At 42.2% G+C, this 14004-nt stretch overlaps 1 protein-coding gene across 1 annotated transcript in view; it reads left to right on the top strand.

Moving 5' to 3' along the window:
* Positions 1–7051, top strand: part of LOC311004637 (phospholipid-transporting ATPase IH-like) — a 37362-nt gene extending 30311 nt beyond the window's left edge. The window contains exons 27-30 of the mRNA XM_083996789.1: positions 33–98; positions 423–526; positions 655–820; positions 4083–7051. Coding sequence (XP_083852915.1) covers positions 33–98; positions 423–526; positions 655–820; positions 4083–4355 — 609 coding nt within the window. The 3' untranslated portion in view covers positions 4356–7051. The remainder of the gene's footprint in view (positions 1–32; positions 99–422; positions 527–654; positions 821–4082) is intronic.
* The last annotated feature ends 6953 nt before the right edge of the window (positions 7052–14004 follow it).

Genomic DNA, 14004 nt, shown 5'->3' with positions numbered 1-14004 from the left:
CTAACCTCCTCCTTCCTCTCTCCCACTCGCAGATGTTTGGGAACTGGACATTCGGGACTCTGGTCTTCACTGTGCTGGTGTTCACCGTTACGCTCAAGGTGCGTGAGCAAGTTTTTGTGGTATCAAATCTGGGTGGGGGGAAAAAAAGAGGAAAAAAAAAGACAAACACTCATGTCTATTGTATTGCATAATACCATAATAATAATCCCTCCATTTGAAAAGGCTTCATTACCGCTGCACGTGCGTGTGCCTGACTGTATGCGTGGACATTAAGCTCGGGGCGCTCATGTTAACTATTATGTTACATAAATGATCGACTGCGCTGGCTGCCCAGTTTGTACAACAGTAAAGCCTAAAGGCAAAGTCAATGCCTTTATTGACTGGATGGATGTTTACTATGTATATATTCTTGTTATTTTCAGCTTGCCTTGGACACACACCACTGGACCTGGATCAATCACTTTGTCATCTGGGGATCGCTACTTTTCTATGTTATTTTCTCTCTTCTCTGGGGAGGCATCATTTGGTATAACATCCTTCTTCTTTTTTTTTAGTATCTGTAACCTTTATCTTGATTAGACCATTTCTGAAAAACTAAACAAAAAAACAAAACAATCCGCTTCTGTCTTTATTTCTGTTTCTGTTGCTGCACAGGCCCTTCCTGAACTACCAGAGGATGTACTACGTGTTCATGCAGATGCTCTCGAGTGGTCCCGCCTGGCTCAGCATCATCCTACTTATTACAGTCAGCTTGTTGCCAGATGTCATCAAGAAGGTCCTCTGCAGGGCCATGTGTCCCACGGCCACCGAACGTGCACAGGTAAGTCGTTGCACCAACTCCACACTGACACTGAAGCTTTATTATCTTGTTTCCAAATTATGTGTGTCTAATTTTCTCAAAAGTTTGCTTTTGCTGAAGCCATTAACCTATAACTAATAACTGCTTTTTCAAGTTTTTAAAAGATAAAAGTATTTGTTTTTTTTGTTTTTTTTGCATTTCAGTTCACAAACTGAAATACTTAAATCCTGAACTCTTGTTCACACTCAATATTTTGATAGTATTGAACCATAAGATTAAGCTTCAAAGCTGTTCCACTCTATTAATCACTGAGGAAGACCATTAAGATCTGTAAAAGCTTTGAGCATCAGCGTGATTTAGTGTGACCTCGTATTCGCTGTGGCTTCGCCTCACCTTCCTGTGAAGCAAGCGTCACCATGAATGGAAAAATGAATGAAGGGTCTGACAGATTTCTTCTTTCTGTGCTTTTTCTTCTCTTTTCTCCCTTGTTACTGCACCCTAATGGACCACCCTAATCAAAATTCACACCACCCTCCATTGTTTCTCCCTTTTCCACTCAATCACCTTTTTAATGCCTTATCCTCACCACTGCCATCCTCCTTTTTCTTCTTTCGTCCTCCCTCCTCATTACTCTCCCCTGTCTCTTCTCCCCTCTTTGTTTTCCTTCCCCACCGCTCCTGTGTGGTTGTGACTCTGCCCTCCGCACTCACTCGCACTCTCGTGGTAACTGCAGTCCACTCGCCCGTGCCTTACTGTGGAGCCGTCCACCATCTTCATGCTTTCTCAGTCCTCCAGCAGAATGAGTTTCTGATTGGCCCAGAGAGACAAGAGAGGAGCAGGAAGAGGAGGTGACTCTTCTCTTTTAAGCCCTCATCTCTGTATGCATGGTGGCATGTTTGCACTGATCACTGTCTCCACACCTCGCCTAATGTGAAACTAACCAACCAGGGCGCTGTTGACGATGCACGATTGTCTGGTGTGTGATCGGATTACATTCATGGTATCCTATGAAAACATCCTTTCATTGTGGTTTTGCCCCTTTTTATATCTAATGTTATGTAACCGTGTTTTTGTGTCTTTCATGTTGTCTTGTTTTTGTTTTGTTGTTGTTTTTTTTTAAGATAGTACGTTATGGTTGGTTGGATGGTGTTGTGCTAGGATTTGCTGGTTGACATTTCCTTGAAGATATACTTTTAGATGAAACAATAAATCAGTTTATTATCTACAAAAGTATTTGTTAGTCGCAGCAGCCCCAATTAATTTGCATTACTAAACCATTTCAGACTAGAATTAACTATCTAACCTGATTAGCAAAACTAATCTTTCCTGTAAGAAAGCTTTGCAATCCCAAATCAAGGATTAGCATAAGCTACATGCTAAAGGTCGACAGTGCTGTTTACACTTGCAGTATTTCTGAAATGTGTCTCGGGTCATCAGATCACAATTAAACAGAGTTAAATACACATGAGCTTCATCAGTGTGGACAGACTGACATCTAACATGAAGCCACATGAGGACCTGAGTCGGCCGTAGCCTAACTTGTAACTGAATCTATTCGCAAGCAGGATATAAGTAGACATGAGTATCTCTGAGTATAAGTAGAGCCCATTATCACCTCCTTTCCTTTAACGTCATCCACAGAGGAAGGTAAGGGCAGCGGGGGCCCTGGAGGGCTGTGTGGCTGCTGGTCCTGCTGCTGGGGGAGGGGGAGGCGCTGAGCAGGACCCGCTCCGCCCTGATAGGACCGGTGAGGGAGACAGTGGAGACAAAGCTGCTGCTGCTGCTACTAGGACCTATGACTCCATGATGTCACACAGCCACAGCACCCTGCTCGGCAAACCCTAGAGTCCCCCCCCGCCCCGCCCCGCCCCACCTCCTCTAGGTGGGCTATGGTCACCATGGTAACAGCGCACAGAGGGTATTTTGCCAGTGGGGAGTCGGGTTGTTAATGCTGGCTGCTACCAGGGATGCTTCCTGCTGCTGTGCATTGTGTGGGGGGCATGCTGTCGTTCTATGGCGAGGGCCGGGGGATGGGTGGGGGCTTTGGCCTGCATAAGTATGTCTGCACAAAAAAAAACTTTATTCCTGTCAAACCTACTTTCAGGAATCACAATATCCAATTAACTCCGCAGTGCTGGTTTCAAAGCGTGCTGTGCTTCTCACCGCATGTCAGTTGGGAATTAACTTGATCTGAGTAGCAGAGAAATTAGAAATTAGAAGTTTTTATCCTCTCTTTATTACAGTAGACCCGGCCACTTAAAAGCCGTTACAACTGGTGACGTGGGCGACAACAAGTTGTAGACTTGTGACTCCTGGACAAGAGCTTAGAAAACATGCCAAAGAAAGGTTGAGGATCTAACAGTGAAGGTTCTGGATCAAAGGAGGTTTATTATGTAATTTTTATTTATTTGTTTTTTATTTATTCATTTATTTGATTAGGACAATGCACATTAATCAATGAGAAGCATCAACATAAATATGCTGGAGTTAGCACAGTTGTCCTAAGGCAGGTATCATAAAAAAAACATAAATACATTACACCATGACAATTACTGTACAGTAGATAAGAGATGTAGAAATCAAAGTTAAAAGTCCATACAAAGTAGAAAAGACCAAGAGGTTACCCATGAGAGCAGGTCTGGGTTGTTTTCAACCACTGTTTAAGGGTCTGAAATGACCATATGAAATGACCGTCAAGTTGTAGAGATTTGATATAGGTTTAGTTTGTAACCAAGGTCATGTTTTATCAGGCCGTGCCACTTGTTGGCCACCTAATCCAACAATGAGGTCATGGACAAAACTGATCTGGAAAAACATTTACCCAGGTTGCTCAGGCAGCTCAGCAAACTTAATACTCAGAAAAAGGTCATTTTGTACCAGCAGCACTCATGACATCTGGTGTTGGGAGGTGAAATTGCAAGTGTGAAATCTGTCTTCTTGTCTTCAGCATGCTCAATCTAACATGACTACTAATCATGGTGGGACTTTTCAGAGGGTGTCTTATTATTCATTAAAAAAAAGGTGTCTAGTTTTTTTTGTCCATCTTGTTTAGTGAACTTGGGCCATGGCATGGGGTCATTAATCATTAAAACTAAAAGTCTAGATATCTAAAACAAACCTTTACCTTCTGATCATAGCCCTGCTGTTCGATCTTTTGCATCAAGCCGTCTCATATTCCTCATTTGGAAGTCCTTTGCTTGTTTCTGTCGTCGTCATTTCGTCTTCTCTCGTTTTGACTTGTCTCGTGATGGTGCGTCCTCCCTCCCTCTCTCTCTCTCTGCAGGATCACGAGAGGCTCTCGCAGGGTGGCGTGGCCGAGTTGACTCCACTGTCGTCTCGTCGATCCTACAAAGGCACGAGCTCGGACTCCTCTCACCTCCACCTTGGCGCCGCTGAGACGCTGTCGCTCCGCAGGTCTGACCCCCTGCCCCAGAAACTACTGGCCCACTTGGCAGAAGGGGGAGGGGCAGACTTGTGCTCCCTCAGCCCCCTAACGCTCCGTCTCTCAGGGGCAGGATTCGCCTACTACGCTCCAGGGCCGGAGACCTCCGTGTGAACACAAAATGCAAAACATTGAAACTATCTGTATGTGATTCTTGTCGGCTAAAAAAAAAAAAAAAAACACACAGCATGTACTACATCCCAAGATATGAGACCAAGATCTGCACCTCAAGGATCAAGGGATTTATAGAACGAAATACAAAACATGTTCACAAAGCATGGGCGCTCCATGCCGAGTTCACCATGTGCATTTTCTGGAATACACCTGAGTGGACAACCCTTTAGATCTTATATTACCCTGACTCCTCATACTCATTCTTTTGGTGACATTTTCTTTTTTATTTCAGTGTTGTCCCTGTCTTGGTCTCATCAAAGTTCCTGCTCAAACTCTTACTTGAATAAGTCTAAGAACAAAAGGGGAACCATATGTGAAGGTGCATTACTTCTTGCACTAATGGAACTGTTGAGTTTCAACTTGTCAACCATCGGGCATTTTTGTATTACTCGTCCTCATTTTTAGTCTTGCATTCTTGCCTGTTCCTTCACTTTTGTGTCCTTTTTTTTTTTTGCTTCTTTTGTAAATGTTTGTTGAAAACATTTATGTACAGTACGTGGTCTGGCCAAGTTAAGGGGCAAGTCATCTAGCTCAGCCCTTTAGGTATGCGTGTGCATGTGCGTGAGTGTATGCATGAATTTGCCTGTTATTGTATGTTTTTACATGACACACCTTTGCCTTACAGGTAACCACACAGCAGCAGGCTAGGAGCCAAAGGAGAAATGTGTAAAAACTTAAAAAAACAAAAAAAGGAGAAAAAATAGAGGAAGTGGTGTTTTACTAAGCCTTACACACACACACACACACACACACATCAGCTGGAGGAGAGAAATGGGGAAAATCTGAAGAGGGATGTGCAGTATTCTACCACCCTGCCTTAATACATAGATTCATAGATACCCATTTTCAGTGGATTATATTTCTAGGTCAATTTATGAGTGTACACGGAGGTTCAAAGGGCATATATGTCTGGTACAGTGTGCCTATTATTCCTCTTCCAGCTTTCTTTTACCCTCATGATAGTGTCACGCTTTGTTTCCCTTCTTATCTGCCTGTGTTTCATGTCGTATCTCGCTGCTGCACGCCGATCTGCTCTTCTCTCAGTCGTCCCTTATCCTCCTTCTTCGTCCCAGACATCATTCATCACCAACTATATCATGACACCTTTTCTTTTCCCCCTGAACAATGAGCACACTGTACCCACTCCCGCCTCCATGTGGCCATGTAGGGTAACAGCAACAGTCTTCTTGATTCATGATGTCCCGAATGACTCGCTTATTCCTCACTGTTGCATCGTGCTTGTGCGTTTGCTGCCATGCTCTGTGTGTGTTATGCAGAAGTTAATGTAAGAATGCCAATGTCATGTATAGTTACATTATAAGGGGTTTTCCCCTTGTGTTGCATTAATCCATGAGTTTTTCTCTGTGTTGTTCTAAAATTATTGATGGCAGTCACTGTTTATGTATGGATGTAACTTAAAAACTTTTGATATGTATATTGTAGTGAGACGGGGTGTTAAATATATATATAAATATATATATATATAGTCTGTTGAAAGTAGGAGGGAGACTTGAATCGGCGATGTCACAATCAAATCAGTGAGAATGTTGAACTGATTTGTCCATCATGTCCTCCAGCTGAAGATTGTAGCTCATTATGGATGAACCTCTTTTCTGCATTTCTAACATCTGAAGTCCTCTTTGTCCAAAGCATATCTGTTGCGTTACATAGCGAGTGACTGACTCTGGAAGTCTTGAATGTCAGATTCTCAAGCATTTTTGTATGTTTATACAGTTTATTTTCGTACACATCACCATCTGCCAGCATGTATAGATTTTAAAAAACAAAACAAAACAGAGATTCTGTGTTTTTTACTGGGGCACAGATGATTTATCAGTTTGGTTGGAGGTCTGGATTTGTCTAACTCAGAGCCCACAAAACCTCCACAAGTGTTTTGGACCTGTTGGGGTTCAACATCCTGACACTGGTCAAAGAAGGGCCAATGTGCTTGTGTTACAGTGTCCCACCTCGCTGTACTTTAATGATGTGATGGGGAGTTCTTTGTAGTCATTCTTCAGACTGTTTTTTTTTTAAGTAAGTCATTCACATGTCAGTTTTTCACTACTTTTTGTCATTTCTGTGTTGTTCTTCATAAGAATTTCTTTTGCTACTTTTGTATCCCAGAGAGAAGAATATATTTTAACTCTGTTAAAATGTGTGTTTAAGTTTGTAACCAAAATAAGAGCAACATATACATTATATGATTCATTAGAGATTTACCAATAGGTCTACACACACTGCACTTTGTTCTACAAGAGATCAGTTTTCCCCTAAAAACAAGGTCTATTGTCTGTCGACTGGGGTTTGTAAGCGTTCACTCTTCCTCACAAGTTATTTTTCTACAAAGATTGTAGTGGATGAGAAAAAAAAAAAAAGTGACCGAATAACTTGACAAGGAATGAACTATCTGTAGGTGTCGGCCTCTGTCTCCAAATGGGTTTATCACACCAGCCTTCTACTGCTGATCAGAATGTCAAACTGCTTTTCTAAGTCCATCAGCACAACAGCAGGTGCTCATCCTGTCACTCCTGAGCTGGGCAAAGGTCTGAAATGTCGACTTATGTGCTCTGAGTAGCACGCCTCATATCATACTTTCAGTATAGCACTGTTTGTATTACTAAACAGGTTTTGAGAAATAACCTTTATTTTGATGGGAGGGGTGGGGGTGGGTGGTGGAGGGGGGGTGAAGAGTAAAAGTTCACTTGTTGACTTTTTGCCAGCCTGTCTGTAGCAAACGAGGGCAAAGCACTGTACTGTCATTCTGCTTGTAATAAAGAAAGAGTGAAAACACTTGGCCTTTGATCGTGTTTTAGTATTCATAATGTCACAGGAGCAGCTTTATTCTGTCATTTATGCATTTGTTCTACCATTATCTATGTAACCTTTCATTTCAGACCCTGTCATGCCCCGCATGTCCAGTGGGTGGTGTCCACATGCCAGGTAACACACCTGACCCTCATTGACCTTAATCAGCGACACACCTGCTCACAAAGGCAAGTTTTACTTCTACATTTTAGGTTCCATGCTAATCGTGTTTCAACTTCCACCTAACAGGTAGTAAGACTTTTTTTTCCCCCTTATAATGTCAGGCTATTTACACCAAGAAGGTAGGAATCATATCAGTCGAAATATTTTTTGGATAAACAGAACAAAACTACATTATAAACTTTGAAGTAAAACTTAAATTGAGTTGTTCAGACATGTTAGATAGTGATTATCATAAATCATGAGGGATAGGATCCATGGATATTAATTATAGGCCTATTTCTTATAATAGAGCCTTGATGCGATCACATTCGAACCGGAAGTGACAAAGTGGGCGGGGCTACATAGGCTACTTTGCATCCCATAGACACCTGAGTGTCAGTGGGGCGTCTCCGATTGTTGTTGGCCCAGAGCCATAGAGATAGAAGTGTATCGATCGCGGTTTGGCCTTTCGCTCGACATGAGTTGACTGATCGTATCAAATGTGATGATATCTGATACATCCACTGGTCGAACCTTTTACCATCTAGCCTATGTTTTAAACTCGCGATAAGCGGGTTAAATGGGCGCGTTTTTTTTTTAAGGTGGAGAAGGAGCTCGAGGCGATGTGACTCAGGTGAACAAGTAAAGTGCAAAAAATGTAACCATCAAAACTGCAATATCTTGTTATCGTTAAAGTAACATAATATATTAATATTAAGCCATTTATTGGTTGAATGGCGATCCCGTGGAAACCATTGCCAAGGTAGGCTGTGGTTGTCAGGCTTCTGGGTGTAAATAAAACATGGGGTCCTCCTTGCCCCCCCACGCCTGAACAGTGACACGACCCTACTGAGAAGAACCAGTAGGTTACACCTTTGAGATTGAGAAAAACAATACCAATAGGCTATAAAAAAAAAATGAACAAGATTGTAGTGTTATGCCTCAGTTTTCTTTTTCACTGGAACCTTTTAGGCTACAGTAGGCTATCAATAGGCTATTTGCTCCAGAGCTAACACAACTTTTTTCAATATAGCCTAATTATTTCAGTGCCATTATTTTCCTATCTGTTCTCTGTTCTAGCTCTGAAAGTCTGTTCCGGGATTCTTCCTGGGAACAGTATTTGCAGTTGGAGCTGTGTGTGGCCTCCTCAGTGATATTTCCCATATAACCTGAACCAGAGTTAATTGATATTAAGTTTAAGTTTAAATGATATACACTCTGAACAGCTGCCAATAATTCAAAACATATATGGGCTCAAATTTGGATTTAAAGGGTTGGAATTTGTAAAGTGTTGTTCACAAATAACTTGCAGTGTTTCCAGTTGTAACCATTGTAAACCTCTAAAAATCTGTATAGGAAATTCAAGTCTCTGCATGTGAAAATATTCCTCTTGTGTCTAAGAGAAATTTATTCAAAACCATTATCAAATCACCAGTGTTGAGGTTGAATTAAAAAAAACTGTGTAAAACTGCACTCATAAAGTTACTCGGGTTAAACTGTATCAGTGTTTGTACAGACATCCAAATAGTGACAAACAGAAGCCGACACAGGAGGATCTGTGAACATAAAACATAACAGACAAGTGGCAAAGTGTGTGAATGACTGTCATCGCCCCACCCTGATTGTTGTCATAACCACGTGTTGTCACATGGTGGCAGTGCAGTATAATCAATGGTGCATGACCCCCAGTAGTAGGTGTGTATGTCATGATGCTTCATGATGCAGCTGTCATGCCTTTCCTCCACACTGGGTGTCACTATTGTATCGGTTGTCTGTGTTAAACTGCAACGCTGACCTTCACTTCCCCTCCCCCCCTCTGTCTGCCAGGTCTGCACAGGTTTGCACCATCATGTGTGCTGAAGCTGAAGCTTGCATATGTGAGTGAGGCTGCCTCCCGCTCCACCTCTTCCCCATCTCCATCGCCGGCATCCTGTGGTCTGCGGACGACTCGTCACTGCAGCTGAGCTGTCACAGCCCTCGCAGCCTCAGCATCATTCCCACATCCGTGTCTGCAGCATCCTCTCGTCTCCATCCTTGAAAGCATCCATCTCTCACACGCATTCCCAACACTGCCCAGCTGCACACACACCCCCTTTCTCTGAAATCTCTTCTCCTCCGGCGTTTGTGTCTCAAACAAGACTGCAGGCAGTCACATCCTCGGGTTGTTTACCCTGCTGCATCCCCCTCTTCCCTTCTACTCGGCTGGGCTTCTCACCGCGACAAGTCCCCCCTCTCCCGTCCTCTTCACCATCATCTGCTCTCCGACGCACCGTTCAGAGAAAAGCAGGCAAGCTGTCTCTTCTTCCCGTGAAAGTGTCTTTTGGCTGGGCAGCTGGTCTTCCGCTGTCCCTCTGGAGGATGATCCTGTGGATGAAGACAGAGGAGATGGCCCTGGGGGAGTTGTTGGAGAGACTGAGGACCGTCAGCAAAAGCATAGGTGGGTGACAAAAACACACCCAATGCAAACTACAGTCGTGTTCCTGTGTTATGCGCGTTTAGGTCACAGGTTTGATGGATTTAGATCGAAGGATTGGATCAACATGTCAATAAGATTCGACTCTGATTCTGCTGGAAACCACATTAGGTTGAATGTGCTTATGTTTCTGCCTCAGGCTCGGCAGGTGTTTGGTCAGCAGAGCAGCAGGCTGTGTTTCTGTGATGAACCCTGCTTGTGGTTGCAATGGGGGAATGTGATATTGACCCATATCATGATCCCATAACACAGTTTGTGTGAAACATGAGTTGAAATTACTACACATTACATAACAGATAAGTGGTCCGGTTGTCACAAATCCTTTATGGTTACAATTGAAGACAGTTCATGTTAAATATAATCTGACATGTAATCTATACACGGATGTCAGTAAAAGCAGCCGAGCGGTTGATTTGTGTTGTGATACGGTACCTCACTGGCCTCGTGTCTTCAGCACTCCACCCTAATCAGTTACCGTATTAGGCGTATATTTTCTCTGAATAGGTGATGAAGGCAGATATTGGAGACACAGTGACCTATATATTATCTATACACTACTGTAACTGTAGGCAGATGACTTAACAAAGACTTGTGTATGTGTTCATAGCCTATGGAAAAACATAAATCAAAGCTGCGGTATTGAAAACATTTTACGTTTTCAATTCTGGCCGCAGTGCAGAGTCTTTATTTAGCCAGTGAAAAGAGCTATATCCTAACCCTTTTTAGAGGTTGATAATAAAACCCTATTTTTTCCACAGACTGTTATTATGTTGCTCCTGGTGCATCACTCCTGATTAAAGGACAGCTTTTTCTCCTTTGTCTTAAGCCACTAATATGATTTCTGATGTTTGCTTCTCTTCTCTTTTGATCCATTTAGACATCTCCCTTAATCCACTCATTGTCAGCACACAGCTACTCTCACAAGCCTGAAATGCTTGTGTATATACAGCTACAGAGGGTACAGTGAAGGGAAATTACATTTTGTAGATACATATACTGCAGACTGTGCCCTTTTTTTTTTTGCTTTTGCTTTTGCATGATTTGGGGTTTTCTTGGGCGGTAGCTCTCGCTGCAATCATTTATAGAGCACAGTGGGCTCCTGTTCAATTCTCTCCTTCATACCACCAGAGATGGTGAAAGTATGGCAGTGAGTGGGTGGACTTGAGGAAGGAGGGAGGGGGGGGGGGTGGGGGGATGTGGCCATGACCAAGCTAGAAGAATGAAAATGCTCAAACTACAGACATTACCGTGGCATCACTCCACCACAAACACGCTAAAAGCAAAAAATGAAATGCAAATGATGAAAAGCAGTTGTCGTGACTGGCTTCTTGCAGACAGTACTAATGCACTAAACATTTGCAGCCACGAAGTCGTTGGTGGTATTTCTGTTTATAAGGAAATGTGACAGGAATTTGCTGTGGCAGGAGGATGAGAACTGTAATCGGCTCAGAGAGGAGAGTGTAACGCTGATCGCAGAAGACAGCAGAGAGGAAGAGAGTGAGCAAAAGAGAGATTCAGGAAAACAAAGTCAACTGAGGATGAAAAGGGTTTAGCATTGTCTAATCTGGGGAACTGCTCATTGCCCCTGAACTGGAAAAGGAGTGGATGTATTGTTAAAATGCAGAAAACAGAACCCCAGTGTTTGCCCTTCTACCCAGACAGGACGGGGACTATCTATGTCATCGTGAAAATGTGCAATATCCTCAGACTGATACAGATCAGAGAGATATAAGCTCCACATTATGGATATTTCCTTTTTCTTTAAATAAGAATTACAATTGTGTCAACATTAATCACCCATCCTGAGCTTAGACACAACAATGATTTATTTGATGGATAATTGTGTTTCTTCATTTCATATAACTATGAATGAATAAACATTTCTGACTGTCGCACAGAAACAAGACCAACTGTCAAAACATTTACCATGTTCAGCTTTCTAGTGAAACATTTTGCAGATCAACGTGAAGTACGTGTGTGAAAGCTAATTTAATTTGACCATGGGTTGCATTTTGACCTGATGATGCTGCTAAATGAGATAATGGATCAACACGTTAATCAATGCAACCCCGAGCGGACCTTGAATGTATTTACTAAATGTCATGGCAATCCATCCAGACTGACACACCTCACAGAGTCACTCAGATCGTGTGTCTAAAAAAAAAAACATGATGCATATTTAATCCCTTTGATGGGTAATTTATTTTTAATAGAGAATAATTACTCGAATAAAAAACAACAACATAATAATTAGTCATGAAAGTAATTGTTACTTGCAGCTCTAATCACAGTCAGCTTCTCCTCGACTCTCTAACTGGGTATTTGACCTACTTCCAGTTGATTTAAAGGGACACATCCAGTTCAGTGCGTCACAGGTCTCAGCTTTTCCAGCAGGAATGTGTTCATCTGCTGCCAGCAGTGCTTTGGGGTTTATTTCATTTATTGTGTAGTTAGTTACAGTGACAAATTTGAGGATGGAGGTGTTTTCTGAGCTGATATGACTAGTATGTTTCACACCGTGTGTTTGTGTGTTGTGAGAGAGAGGGAGAGACTTCTGAAGTTGGTGAGAGAGGAGCTGACGTTTTTGAAAGTGTCTGAGCAGCCACATGTTCTCACAAGTGTATTATTGATCAAATAATCCTCTGTTGCATTGGGGGGGCTTGAAAGATCAAAAAAGGAAGGTCGGCTGTGAGACTTTTAACACAATGCAAGTGTCAGGTTCCTTTTCATCTCGAGGTCAAGGGTTCATTCAGCCGCGCTATAGGTGAGCTGTGCTGCTCATCCCTAAAGAGAGAGCAGGTGCACAGCCAGATGGGTCCAGCAGGTCACCGTTAGTCTCCTACTAGGCAGCAACCGTCAGAGAGTCAGAGTCATTTTAACCCATCGTACTTTACTGAGGCCGGCTGCAATGTACTGTAAACTGTGTGCAGACTAGAGGAATCTGAAAGTTTTTATTTCCATAATGTTTCTCAAAATAAACAAGTATTTCCTTTCTGGCAGTACAAACAGATGATTATCATGTTGCCACCCACAGAGCTGTAACACTGGGGTGGCTACAAATCTGTCCAACACTTTGAGAGAGACATTCAGACATTCATGGTTCCCAAAAAAATGGGTAAGTAGAAAAAGCATGCACATCCCTAAGTCTAAAAGCTGGGTGCCGGACAACACAAGTACATAATAGGAAAAAGGTCCGCACACCAACAACAGCTCCAGAGCAATAATTTATTATCACCAAAAAAGGTTGTGTAACGTATCGGGTCAGAAAAGCTTCCTTAAGACTTAAAACAGGTGAGAAAACAAGCCTCTAATTATATACAGTACAGGCCAAAAGTTTGGACACACCTTCTCATTCAATGTGTTTCCTTTATTCTCACTGAAGGCACCAAAACTATGAATGAACACATGTGGAATTAACAAAAAAGTGTGAAATAACTGAAAACATGTCTTTTCTTCTTTGTCTTCTCTTTCTTCTTTTCTTCTTCCTCTCCCTCTTCCTCCTCCTCCTCTATCTCTGCCCCCACCAATTCTAGTTTCTTCAAAGTAGCCACCCTTTGCTCACTCTGGGCATTCTCTTGATGAGCTTCAAGAGGTGAACCTGACCTGAAAACGGTTTTCACTTCACAGGTGTGCCTTGTCAGGGTTCCTTAGTTGAATTTCAGTGAGAATCTACAATGTAAATAGTCATGAAAATAAAGGAAATGCATTGAGTGTGTCCAAACTTTTGGCCTGTACTGTACATGTAATTGATCATGTGAAAAATGAAATATGAAATATGAAAAGAAACATGACATAACATCAGGGATAAAAAACCATCATACAGTCATGTAATGTTTACCGGAGGCATCTTGATGCGTTCATATCAGGTGATAAACGAAAAAGTAAAAAAGGAGAAAAGGAAGAAAGTCCATCCGATCCGACCTTTTGTATAGATTACCACGAATGTGAATTAGTTCTCACATTTGTTTCCCATAGGAAATAGCCATTCCTAATTTGCTGTCACTGAAATGTTTGTCTAACACCATGTTCTTCTTCTTATTGGCAAATGTTAACATGCTAACAAGTGGTAAGGTGATGCCACTTGCTAAACATTACCATGCTTGCTGGTCTTGTCATTTTAGGATGCACACAGCTTAAAGTACCTCTGTT

Source organism: Trachurus trachurus (genome assembly GCF_905171665.1).
Source record: "Trachurus trachurus genome assembly, chromosome: 21".
Lineage (NCBI taxonomy): Eukaryota > Metazoa > Chordata > Actinopteri > Carangiformes > Carangidae > Trachurus > Trachurus trachurus.
Note: the sequence above shows the minus strand (reverse complement) of the source record. Positions and strands in the feature narration are given on the sequence as shown.